At 49.8% G+C, this 13,803-nt stretch overlaps 1 protein-coding gene across 1 annotated transcript in view; it reads right to left on the reverse strand.

The window, feature by feature from the left end:
- Positions 1 to 13,803, reverse strand: part of USP8 (ubiquitin specific peptidase 8) — a 111,745-nt gene that overhangs the window by 38,666 nt on the left and 59,276 nt on the right. The window contains exons 10-11 of the mRNA XM_069766072.1: positions 13,365 to 13,576; positions 2,190 to 2,597 (exon numbers count right to left, since the gene is read on the reverse strand). Of these exons, the coding sequence (XP_069622173.1) occupies positions 2,190 to 2,597; positions 13,365 to 13,576 (620 nt within the window). The remainder of the gene's footprint in view (positions 1 to 2,189; positions 2,598 to 13,364; positions 13,577 to 13,803) is intronic.

A 13,803-nucleotide genomic window follows, 5' to 3' on the forward strand; every position in this document is an offset into this window, starting at 1 on the left:
TGTGTACCTGGTAGCCTCTTTACGACATCTCTCTTATACCAGGTCCTACACTTGCCTTACCTCGCTGAGAATAAACGTCTCCATCTGAATGGGTACATGTGAAACCTCTTCGTAGACTAAAATTCTCTCTCTCTGTGGAGGGGTATTGGACCTGCTGTAATTAAAACACCTGTGGCTAGAAGGTGGAGTGCACGATCAGAAGGCTAAAGAATACATTTCAAAAACCTGACCGGCACATCCAAACATAGACTAAGTGTGAACAGGTGCTGAACCTAGAGTCGCCAACTCGTATATAGTTAAGTAAATAAGGCAGCACACTGCAGCGCTAAAATGCAGTTCAAATTTCGTGTTTCAAGTTTGCAGGTTTTAGCGCTGCAGTGTGCTGCCTTATTTACTTAACTATATACGAGTTGGCGACTCTGGGTTCAGCACCTGTTCACACTTAGTCTATGTTTGGATGTGCCGGTCAGGTTTTTGAAATGTATTCTTTAGCCTTCTGATCGTGCACTCCGCCTTCTAGCCACAGGTGTTTTAATTACAGCAGGTCCAATACCCCTCCACAGAGAGAGAGAATTTTAGTCTACGAAGAGGTTTCACATGTACCCATTCAGATGGAGACGTTTATTCTCAGCGAGGTAAGGCAAGTAAGAGAGATGCCGTAAAGGGGCTACCAGGTACACATAAAATTGGCCATTTTTATGCGCTAAACGCTCTCATTTTTCATATTTCTAGTGCAGTAATGCAGTTCAAATTTCGTGTTTCAAGTTTGCAGGTTTTAGCGCTGCAGTGTACTGCCTTATTTACTTAACTAGTAGCTGTGATAAGTGACAGCAGCTGTGATAAGTGACTGCAGTGCTGCCCCTGATTACGTCTGGTTTCAGGAGGGTGATAGACGCTGCAAGCAAAAGAGTGCAGTCCCAGCTTCCAGTGACATCTGTTTTGAGGCTCCATTCAAACAAAACATCACAGTAAAGGTACCGTCACACTGAACGATATCGCTAGCGATCCGTGACGTTGCAGCGTCCTGGCTAGCGATATCGTTCAGTTTGACAGGCAGCAGCGATCAGGATCCTGCTGTGCCATCGTTGGTCGGTGCAGAAAGTCCAGAACTTTATTTCATCGCTGGACTCCCTGCAAACATCGCTGAATCGGCGTGTGTGACGCCGATTCAGCGATGTCTTCACTGGTAACCAGGGTAAACATCGGGTTACTAAGCGCAGGGCCGCGCTTAGTAAGCCGATGTTTACCCTGGTTACCAGCGTAAACGTAAAAAACAAACACTACATACTTACCTTCCGCTGTCTGTCCTCCGGCGCTGTGCTTCTCTGCACTGTGAGCGCCGGCCAGCCGGAAAGTAGAGCACAGCGGTGACGTCACCGCTGTGCTTTCCGGCCGGCGCTCACAGTCAGTGCAGAGAAGCACAGCGCCAGGGGACAGACAGCGGAAGGTAAGTATGTAGTGTTTGTTTTTTTACGTTTACGCTGGTAACCAGGGTAAACATCGGGTTACTAAGCGCAGCCCTGCGCTTAGTAACCCGATGTTTACCCTGGTTACCAGGGGACCAGCATCGTTGGTCGCTGGAGAGATGTCTGTGTGACAGCTCTCCAGCGACCACACAGTGACGCTGCAGCGATCGGGATCGTTGTCTAGATCGCTGCAGCGTCGCTAAATGTGACGGTACCTTTAGTAAATGAAAAAATACACATATAGGAAGCAGCAGCAAAGGAGAAAGTGTTGTGTATTTAAGAAAGCCAATTACAAAAATGCTTAGGGCTTAAAGTTAGGTGTTTATAAAGGGCTTTATTATAGGTATTGAACCACCCTTTAAATGTACACAATATTTGTAAAATTGAGTGTACATCATCACTATTGTAATTAAAGTAATGTAGGAGGGAAGCGCTCATACTATCACAATCTGAGCTCATCTCTTAATTTTGGATTTTATTTTTGATATGTGTATTTTTTTCCAGAAAATCATACAATGTATTAGATAGACTTACACGGTCCCTTAATGAGATAATGACAAGGAATGCTAATATCGGAGAATAAAGCACTGCAAGATACCCCTGTAGAAACCAATGGGCTGTATGTATAGAGCATGAACTTATGGTCATCATACAGAGTAGGTCTTTGCACAAGTTCTCGAACAGCAGCTTGAACATACTGTAAGTCATAGAAAATCACTTTACCTTGTTAGGGTTAGCAGCCACAGACATATCTTTCTTTTTCTCTGACCCAGCTTTTTTAATTTCCTTATTTTTGTTATCAATCACAACTTTTTTTTCTGGTTCTTGTTTTTTCTGTGGAGTCCCAGAGTCCGATTCTCCAGCGTTGAGCCGATTAATTTGCTTTTCTTCTTGGGTACTAGTAATCTGGATTTCCTCTTTGATGTTGTTCTCTTTTTGGTCTTGAGATTTTTCCGGTGTGTCTTTATCTGATAAAGAATAGGTTTCTACTTTTTTGGTGTTTAATGATGGCTTGGTAGAACGATCTGGAATGATTTTTACATTTTGCACTGGATTGTTTTCTCTCACTTCATTTTTATTTTTTTTAGGATTGTCACTTATTCTAACAGTTGGCTTCTTCGTGCGATCAAACTGCAAGTACATGTAAAAAGAAAGAACAGGAATAATAGGACATCATAACAAGAAATGTGATGTAAAAAGACTACAAAGAGAAAAAAAAAAAATTATATATAGATTCGAACTCGGCTTCAGGAAAATGGCCGCCACGATGTCCATCTGCGCACGCGCGGCATCCCGCGGCCATTTTCCTGAAGCCCCGGGAAGCAGGAGACTCCATCTGCGCACGCGCGGCCTCAGGAAGATGGCCGCACCCACCGAGAAACCGCTGAATAGCGGCAAGCGCGCTCTTTTTCTACAGCTGCGCAGTGCATTTGGCGACAAGCACTACGCCACCAACGGGAACATAAGCAAGATGTGGGGGAGAAACAGCGCTGTGACCACGCCCATCCGACCTGACCAGCCTGATTGACAGGCGAAAAAGGCCACTTTTGTAAGATATTTCGGCAGCATAGGTAGGGAATCAGGGGACAAAAAATACCCTATTGTAAAGCACAGCTCAGGCCCTATTTAACGGTATTTTTATCTCCTACTGAAAAAACGGGGTGACAGGTTCCCTTTAATTGTGTAAGAAGGCTAATGGATGGTTAGAATACCCTTGAAAACCGTTGTGCAAGTATGTTAGCACAGCTGAAAACAGTTTGGCTGATTAGAGAACCTATAAACCTGACCTTCCTTTGAGCTAGTTGAGAATCTGGAGCATTACATTTGTTGGTTCCATTAAACTCTCAAAATGGCCAGAAAAAATGAACTTTCAAGTGAAACACGACAGTCTATTCTTGTTCTTAGAAATGAAGGCTATTCCATGCGAGAAATTGCCAAGAAACTGAAAATTTCTTACAATGGTGTGTACTACTCCCTTCAGAGGAAAGCAGAAACCGGCTCTAACCAGAGTAGAAAGAGAAGTGGGAGGCCCCGCTGCACAACTGAGCAACAAGACAAGTACATTAGAGTCTGTAGTTTGAGAAATCAGCGCCTCACAGGTCATCAACTGGCAGCTTCATTAACCCCTTCAAGACGCAGCCCTTTTACGTTTTTAGCTCCCCTCCTTCCAAGAGCCATAACTTTTTTTAGTTTTCCGTCAATATGGCCATGTGAGGGCTTATTTTTTGCGGGACGAGTTGGTTTTACCATGTCTTGTACTAGAAAACAGGAAAAAAATTTCAAGTGTGGTGAAATTGCAAAAAAAGTGCAATCCAACACTTGTTTTTTGTTTGGCTTTTTTGCTAGCTTCACTAAATGCTAAAACTGACCTGCCATTTTGATTCTCCAGGTCATTACGAGTTCATAGACACCAAACATGTCTAAGTTATTTTTTATTTAAGCGGTGAAAAAAAAATTCCAAACTTTGCTAAACAAAAAAAAAAAAAAATTGTGCCATTTTCCGATACCCGTAGCGTTTCCATTTTTTGGGATCCCGGGTCAGGTGAGGGCTTATTTTTTGCGTGATGACCTGATGTTTTTAATACCACTTTTGTGCAGATACGTTCTTTTGATCGCCCGTTATTGCATTTTAATGCAATGTCGCGGCAACAAAAAAAACATAATTCTGGCGTTTTGAATTTTTTTCTCGCTATGCAGTTTAGCGATCAGGATAATCCTTTTTTATTGATAGATCTGGCGATTCTGAATGCGGAGATACCAAATATGTGTAGGTTTGATTTTTTTATTTTTTTTTATTATTGTTTTGAATGGGGCGAAAAGGGGGGTGATTTAAGCTTTTATATTTTTATTTTTTATTTTGTTTAACTTTTGCCATGCTTCAATAGCCTCCATGGGAGGCTAGAGGCTGGCATAGCCTGATCGGCTCTGCTACACAGATCGCTGCTAAGTAGCTGAATTACAGGCTTGATATGAGCGCCGACCACAGGGTGGCGCTCACAGCAAGCCGGCATCAACAACCATAGAGGTCTAAAGGAGACCTCAGATTGTCATGCTGACGCATCGCTGACCCCCATCATGTGACCGGGGTCGGTGATGCGCTCAATTCCGGCCGCGCGGCCTGAAGCGGTAATTAAATGCTGCTGTCAGCGTTTGACAGCGCATTTAACTAGTTAATAGCGGCAGGTGGATCGCGATTCCACCTGCCGCTATTGCGCGCACATGTCAGCTGTACAAAACAGCTGACATGTTGCGACTTTGATGTGGGCTCACCGCCGGAGCCCACATCAAAGGGGTGGACACGACATGCGCCGTACTAGTACGGCACATGTCGTGAAGGGGTTAAATAGTACACGCAAAACGCCAGTGTCAACGTCTACAGTGAAGAGGCGACTCCGGGATGCTGGCCGTCAGGGCAGAGTGGCAAAGAAAAAGCCGTATCTGAGACTGGCTAATAAAAGGAAAAGATTAAAATGGGCAAAAGATCACAGACATTGGACAGAGGAAGACTGGAAAAAAGTGTTATGGACAGACGAATCCAAGTTCGAGGTGTTTGGATCACACAGAAGAACCTTTGTGAGATGCAGAACAACTGAAAAGATGCTGGAAGAGTGCCTGACGCCATCTGTCAAGCATGGTGGAGGTAATGTGATGGTCTGGGGTTGCTTTGGTGCTGGTAAAGTGGGAGATTTGTACAAGGTAAAAGGGATTCTGAATAAGGAAGGTTATCACTCCATTTTGGAACGCCATGCCATACCCTGTGGACAGCGCTTGATTGGAGCCAATTTCATCCTACAACAGGACAATGACCCAAAGCACACCTCCAAATTATGCAAGAGCTATTTAGGGAAAACAGGATTTTTGGTTGCTTACCGTAAAATCTGTTTCTTGGAGCCTCCATTGGGGGACACAGGAACCATGGGTGTATGCTGCTGCCACTAGGAGGCTGACACTATGCAAATAAAAAAGTTAGCTCCTCCTCTGCAGTGTACACCCCACCGACTGGCATTAAACTCTTCAGTTAGTGAGAAAGCAGTAGGAGATAATAAAACAAGGTTGAAAAACCATAACCACAAACTTGAGAAATGTAACGTGAGAACAGTCATAGAACAGATAACAACAGAAAACATTGGGAGGGAGCTGTGTCCCCCAATGGAGGCTCCAAGAAACAGATTTTACGGTAAGCAACCAAAAATCCTGTTTTCTTTATCGCCTCTCATTGGGGGACACAGGAACCATGGGACGTCCCAAAGCAGTCCCAAGGGCGGGAAAAACAGACTTCCATCAGGTCAGAGGACTCACCACTGCCGCCTGCAGGATCCTTCTGCCTAGGCTGGCGTCCGCCGATGCGTAGGTATGGACCTTGTAAAATTTGGCGAACGTGTGGATGGAAGACCAAGTTGCCGCTTTGCACAGCTGTAGGGCGGAAGCCCTGTGGTGCACTGCCCAGGAGGCGCCAACTGCCCGGGTAGAGTGAGCCTTAATCCCAGGAGGGGGCACTCTGTTCTTGACCCGGTAAGCCTCCAAAATTGCCATTCTGATCCATCGAGCAAGTGTCGCTTTAGAAGCCGGCTGGCCTCTACGCGTGCCATCAGGAATGACGAAAAAGGAATCCGTCTTCCGGAAAGAGGATGTTCTATCCAGATAAATCCTCACTGCCCTGACGAGGTCGAGCTTGTTGAACGATCGCTCCAGAGGATGAGTCGGAGCAGGACAAAAGGAAGGTAGAACGATGTCCTCGTTGAGGTGGAAGGTGGAAACCACCTTAGGAAGAAAAGAAGGTGGGGGTCGGAAGACCACCTTGTCCTGGTGAATGACCAAAAACGGAGGGCGGCAAGAAAGTGCCGCCAGCTCGGAAACGCGGCGAATGGACGTGATGGCCACGAGAAAGGCCACCTTCCAAGATAAAACTGATAGAGGAATCTCCCTAAGAGGTTCAAAGGGAGAAACCTTCAAAACGTCCAGTACCAGGTTTAGGTCCCATGCCTCCACAGGGGCCCTGTACGGCGGGACGGCGTGTGCTACCCCCTGAAAGAAGGTCTTAACCTGTGGTCGAGAGGCCAAGGTCTTCTGAAAGAGGATGGAAAGCGCAGAGACCTGACCCTTCAGGGAGCTAAGGGCCAGACCCGAATCCAGTCCTGCCTGAAGGAAGGCCAAAAGAGAAGGCAGGGAAAAAACCATAGGCGGAACACGGTTGGACTCGCACCAGCGGAAGTAAGCCTTCCAGGTGCGGTAGTAGATCCTGGAAGACGAAGGCTTCCGAGCCTGAATCATGGTGTGAATCACCCGGTCCGAAAGGCCGGACGCCCTTAGAACCGCGGTCTCAACAGCCACGCCGTTAAACTGAGCGACCGAGAATTCGGGTGGCAGATCGGACCCTGGGACAGCAGATCGGGCCTGTCTGGAAGGCGCTAGGGAGCGTCCGCGAGAAGGTTGACGAGCTCCGCGAACCAAGCTCTCCTCGGCCAATCCGGGGCGATCAGGATGACCGGCACCCCTTCCGCTTTGATCTTCTTCAACAGTTTGGGAAGTAATGGAAGGGGTGGGAACAGGTAGGGCAGCTCGAACTGTGACCAAGGAATGGCCAGAGCATCGACGCGCACTGCGAGAGGATCGCGTGACCTGGAGACGAATTGCGGAACCTTCCTGTTGATTCGAGACGCCGTGAGATCCACATCCGGAGTTCCCCATCGAAGACAAATCTGATGGAAGACCTCCGGATGCAGGGACCATTCCCCTGCCGCGAGACCCTCGCGGCTGAGGAAGTCGGCGGCCCAGTTTTCTACGCCGGGGATATGCACCGCGGATATCACCGGAACCGTAGCCTCTGCCCAAAGGAGGATCTTGGATACCTCGGCAAGGGCCAAGGAGCTCCGAGTCCCCCCCTGATGGTTGACATATGCCACAGCCGTGGCGTTGTCCGTCTGGATCCGGACTGGAAGGCCCCTGAGGATCCTTTCCCAGTGGCGGAGGGACAGAAAGATGGCCCGAATCTCGAGGACGTTGATCGGCAGCGCAGACTCCTGCGGCGACCAACGGCCCTGAACCGTCAGGTGGCGAAAAACCGCACCCCAGCCGATCAGGCTGGCATCCGTTGTCACCACCTGCCAGTGAACCGGAAGGAAGGACCTGCCCTGGGAGATGAGAGGAGACGTCAGCCACCAGTTGAGAGACCGCTTGAACCGAAAGGAGAGTCTGATCGGCCGATCCAGGGAGAAGACCGACCTGTCCCACTGAGACAGAATGGCTTGCTGAAGGGGTCGAGAATGGAATTGGGCGAAGGGAATCGCTTCCAAGGTAGCTACCATCCTCCCCAGAACCCTCATGGCCGATCGGAGGGAGGGAGGCCGAGGACCCTGGAGCAAGAGTATGTCCCGACAAAGGGTGGATCTCTTGTCCTTGGGAGGAAGACTCTGGACTGACGAGTGTCGAAGAGCATGCCCAGAAAGATGATGCGCTGAGAAGGAATAAGGCAGGACTTCTTCCGGTTGACCAGCCACCCGAAACGGGCTAAGGTGTCGAGAACAATGGACAGGCTTTCGTGGGCCTGAGCAAAGGACGGAGCCTTGATGAGAATGTCGTCGAGATATGGAAATAGCACCAAGCCTCTGACTCTCAAGATGGCAATCAGCGCCGCCATGATCTTTGTGAACACCCTTGGCGCGGTTGCGAGACCGAACGGCAGGGCGACGAACTGAAAATGGTCTTGTTGCACTGCGAAGCGCAGGAAACGGTGATGTCCGGGAAATATTGGAACATGTAGGTAGGCGTCCTGGATATCTATAGAGCATAGAAATTCCTGAACCTCCATGGAAGCAATTACTGAACGAAGGGATTCCATCCTGAAGTGTCTCAGGCGAACCCTCCTGTTCAGCAATTTGAGGTCCAGAATGGGACGAACCTTGCCGTCTTTTTTCGGTACCACAAAGAGGTTCGAGTAGAAACCCGTGAACCGTTCCTTTTCTGGGACAGGAACGATTACCCCGGATTTGAGCAGAGAAGCGATGGCTGCGAAGAAGCCCGGAACCAGAGCGGGATCTTTTGGAGGACGGGATTGGAAGAAGCGATCCCTGGGTCGGGAGGCGAACTCTATTTTGTATCCCGAGGATACAACTTCCCTGACCCATGCATCCTCTACTGCGGAAATCCAGATGTCCCTGAAACGGAGAAGACGGCCGCCCAAACTGGGAGTTGGGCTGGAGTCTTGCAGAGAGTCATGCGGAGGTGGATCTTCCAGTCCTGGGCCTGGACGATCTACCCTGGGAATAGCGAGGACGCCAGGACGGAGTGGGCCTGAAGGACACCGCCTTCTTCTCTTGACGTGCCTGTGGCCTCTGTTGCTGCTGGGAAAAGGCGTTTGATGCAGCGAAGCGACGAAAAGGCCGAAACGAGCGAAACTGTCGTCTAGGAGGGGGGCGACGAGGTTTAGCCTGGGGAAGAAGGGAACTTGTGCCCCCAGTGGCGTCCTTAATGATCTGGTCCAGCTGGGAACCAAAGAGACGAGAGCCTGGAAGGGCAGACTAGTGAGGGACTTTTTGGAGGACAAGTCCGCCTGCCAGGCCTTGAGCCAAACGGTCCGGCGGATGGCAACGGCATTGCTGGAAGCCTGAGCCGCACAAGAGGCGACATCCAGGGAGGCGGAAACCAGGTATTCACCAGCGTGGGAAATCTGGTTGGCAAGTTCCGCTAATTGCGCTGGAGGAGCCCCGTCCAGGATACCTCGCCGTAGATCCTTGGCCCATTTTGAGATGGATTTTGAAGCCCAAGTGGAAGCAAAGGCTGGGCATAGCGCTACTGAAGCCGCTTCAAAGGCAGATTTCGCGAAGGATTCTATAACTCTGTCGTTAGAATCCTTCAGAGACGCTCCACCGGACAGTGGAAGTACCGTGTTGGTGGACAGCCTGGAAACAGGGGGATCCACCGAGGGAGAGACCGTCCAATTGGCGGTAAGATCTGGTGAAAAAGGATATAACACCCCCAGGCGTTTTCCCCTCTGAAAACGTCTGGTCGGATTCTCTCTCTCTCTGGCCAGGATTTCCTCGAATTCAGGATGAGGAGCAAAAAATTTTGAAGGTGGTTTGGCCCGTCTAAACGAAACCGCCTGATCTGCGGGTTCCGTAGAGGGATCCTTAATGCCACATGTTTGGTTTATAGCCCGAATGAGGTTCTGGACCGACTCACTCATGGTGGCGATTTGGCTAGGATCCAGCTCCGAAATCTCCTCTGAGGGCGCATCAGATAAGGCCTCGCCTGACTCAGGGGAGGAGGAACGGTGCGACACCAACCGCGGGGGAGGACCGGGCGGCGAGATGGAACGCGAAGAGGACTCAGACCGACGTTCCTGTCTGGACCTTTTGTAGCTTGGCAAGGAGGTCTCGGGTGGCGGTTCCTGCGACCCGCTGGCCACGGCAGGGGTCTGCAGGGGTAACCGATCCAGCGCGGACACCAAGGTTTGAGATACCCGTGTTAAATCGGCCACCGATTGTGACAGAGAGGCGGCCCAGCCTGGGATGGGGGGATCACTCTCGGGCGGAACAGTCGGGGGGTCCTGGGCGGTGGGAACAATCGGGTTGCTGCAGGACTGACACAGCGGAGAGGACTGACCTGAGGGAAGTTTGCTGTTACAGGACGAACATGCAAAGTACGTGACTAGGGCAGAAGATGAAGAGGTAGGGGGGCGAGCACGGCCCCCTTTAGAAGACATTTTGAGAGATCCCTGAAGATGCCAGTGGGTTAGGGGACAGTGGGGCAGAGAAGGGTGTCAGTCTGCAGTGCAGCTACTCACGGACCCGGTCCTGGAAAATGTCCCACTTGTCAGCTGAGAACTCCTGTCCTGAGGGGCCGTATTCTGTGCAGATCGCTGACCTCACAGGAAAAAAACACGTGCGGGGCTGAGCTGGTGCTGCTGCTGCTGCTGCGGAGTGCACGCCAGAAGAGTGACTCATTCCCTGGAGATATCACCGGAACCGTAGCCTCTGCCCAAAGGAGGATCTTGGGAAGTGGGAGGAGCCAGCCACGGAGGCGCCGGTGGGCAGGACAAAAATATGTCGGGCGGGAAAAAAGCCCGCCCGCAGACCGGAAGAGAGGGAGCGCGCAAACCGGAAGTAGGCCCCGGGGGCCTATAATAGAAGCCGGTGCCCGCTGCGAACCCCCGCGGCGCAGACGCTGCCCGGCAGAGCGGCGCGGCAGCCGGTTAAGAGTCGCCGGAGTAGGCCCCGGAAAAACCGGGGCCTAAATTAGGAACCGGTGACCGCTGAGAAGAACCCCCGCGGCGCAGACGCTGCCCGGCAGAGCGGCGTGGCAGCCGCCGCATGAAAGAGTGCTGCCGCCGGAGAAGAGTCGCCGGAGTAGGCCCCGGAAAAGCCGGGGCCTAAATTGGGAGCCAGTGACCGCCGGAAGCAACGGTGCTGGCTGTGGAGGTGAGCGACGCCTGTGAGGCCGCTGTATATAACGCTGAGGAGGGTAGGAGGTACGCCGCAAGTAGGCCCCGGGGCCTAAATTAGGAGCCAGGGACCGCAAGCAGGCCCCGGGAGGCCGGGGCGCTGGAGGAACGCGGTGGGGCATGGAAAAGTTACCCCGCCACGTCAGAAAGAGCCACCGCGCAGGGAACTGCGCTGCGTCCTGGGAACCCCTTTAGAATACTCACCTAGTAAAATCCCACGTCGTCTGCTACTAACCTTGAGAAGGTATCAGACGTCCATAGGAGCTGCTGATGGACGTCCTCGTCTCCTCCGACCGACAGGCTCTGGTGGGCGAGTGGGTGGGGGACGGAGCCAGGACCGGACTTCTGAGCACGCTTGTGTGCTAGGATCTTGGTCCTGGTGAGGGATCTGTGAGGATACGGGGTGGCAGTACACACCGTACGCATAGTCCGAATTGTGGGACTACAGGTGTGACTGTTCACCCTGTATCCCTCCGGAAAACCTGAAAAGAAAACGCATATTGAGGTAGATAAGGGTCTAATGAAAGACCCATGTCCACCTCCTACTGACACTAAGCTAAACTGAAGAGTTTAATGCCAGTCGGTGGGGTGTACACTGCAGAGGAGGAGCTAACTTTTTTATTTGCATAGTGTCAGCCTCCTAGTGGCAGCAGCATACACCCATGGTTCCTGTGTCCCCCAATGAGAGGCGATAAAGAAAAGCAGGCAGCTGGTATTCTATCTGTAATGGAGATGCGAGCGCAGTCACCAGATCTCAACCCCATTGAGCTGTTGTGGGAGCAGCTTGACCGTATGGTACCCAAAAAGTGCCCATCAAGCCAAACCAACATGTGGGAGGGGCTTCTGGAAGCATGGGGTGACATTTCTCCAGATTACCTCAGCAAATTAACTGCTAGAATGCCAAAGGTCTACAATGCTGTAATTGCTGCTAAGGGAGGATTCTTTGACAAATGCAAAGTTTGAAGGAGAAAATTATTATTTCAAATAAAAATCTTTTTTTCGTACCTTGTTAATGTCTGGACTAGATTTTCAATTCATTTTGGCAACTCATTTGATTAATAAAAGTATGAGTTTTCATGGAAAACAGAAAATTGTCTGGGTGACCCTAAACGTTTGAAAGGTAGTGTACATGCCCAACATGACGGCTTAGGAGGACTCATGCTACCGACACAATGCTTATAAATGATGCTGTAAAAGTTATCATAGCCATATTTCAGGCACGCAATTACAGTTTAAGGTGGCAACATGATTGTAGGGTGGCAAGGCATTGCAACAATGGTAGCCGGAGGCACGCTGAAGGCCAAAATGACTGGCATGTTGATACTCCATGAAGTCAAGTCTGGACTTCCCAAGTAGTCATTTTACACACACTAATATATAGACAGACACTCGGCACAGACTCTGATTAGAGTTGGGGCCGAGCGTCAGTTTACTGTAATCAGATTCTCTTTCAAGGTAAATTGTAGCACTGGTGCGGAGCGGACTGGGAGGTTAGTTTTGCCAACTTCTCTATGGCTGTCTCCACGTAAACTGGACTGCACTTATATGACATCTGAATGCAGTCCGATGTTTTACACACACTCAAGACTTGTATGGGTGCGCATAATCCAATTTGCGGAGCCACTGCAATTGTTTTCTCAAGCCGAATAGGCATGAGAAGAGAAAAAAAAATTGCAGATCTATCAGATAAAACATTCGATAGCACTCAGCCAAGTTATGTGACGATGTGAGCGAGCCCTGACATTGACACAAGGCATGTTAGACTACGCTTGTGGCAGGGCCTAGCGGCCCACCGTAGCCTGCAGACCCGTAAGCCATTATGTGACTTCTGGTCGCCATAGCAACCATTGGCATCCTACGATCAGCTTGCAGGGTGGCCGATAGATTGAAAGTGGGAGCCTTCTCCTCCCTCTGACAACATTCTAGATGCCGTGGTCGTTATTGATCATGGCATCTAGTGGATTAAACAGCCAGGATCGGTGCTGGCACCCACCCTGCTTGTTGCTGTCCGTCTGTCAGTTAAGCAGATCTCCAATATGTGGGAACGCTTTCCTGATCATAACGTACATGTATGACAAATATGGAGAAGAGATTAGTTATGTTCTATTAATTTATGGTGAATCTATCAAACAGCTAATGACAACCAGGGTTTCTAGCGGTGACAGGAAATCAGTTATCGCCTCTGCGGTCCTTGGTGCTTGCTGTTTAAACTTGTGACTATCATTTGTTATCACTAATTATTGGCCATTTATGAAGGAGTTGGAATCAAAGTGGGAGGAAAAAAAATATAGTCGTCAGAACCTTACCACCGCCACAACCCTAAGGTGACAGGATTGCGGGAAGACAGACAAAAAGTGACAAAACTAAGGTCAAATCCGCACTAGAAACTAGCAATAGCATCATACTAACAACTATATTATGAAGGCCGCCCCATGGTTTAGTTCTACGAGTGAGCTGACCTGTGGGATAAGCTTGGGTGCTTCTAATGGCTGGACCGAGGCTGCAGGTTCTGCCTTCTGAATTACACTGATGGGTTCTTCTACGGCTTCTTCTTTAATGGCTTTCTTGTCTCCATCTTGTACATCTGGTGTATGGACTGGAGAAGGATTGACCTGAACAGCAGGCGGAGGAGGTGGTGGTGGTTCTTCTAGAGATGGATAGCTGAAATTCACTAGCACAAATGAAGTGAACAATTCAATAAAAGGTAAGCAAAAAAAAAAGAGGCAATAACGTGATGTAGGTTGGACTAAGAGTGGTCCGCTTTGGACAACCTATTCGCAAATGTGCCCTTTTTACAAAATGCCCGGCACCATTGTGCAGGTTTAACCCCTTCAACCCGGGCATTTTTCCATTGCTACATTTCTGTTTTTTGCTCCCCTTCTTCCCAGATCCATAACT

This window comes from Ranitomeya imitator, chromosome 4 (genome assembly GCF_032444005.1).
Source record: "Ranitomeya imitator isolate aRanImi1 chromosome 4, aRanImi1.pri, whole genome shotgun sequence".
Taxonomy (NCBI): Eukaryota; Metazoa; Chordata; class Amphibia; order Anura; family Dendrobatidae; genus Ranitomeya; species Ranitomeya imitator.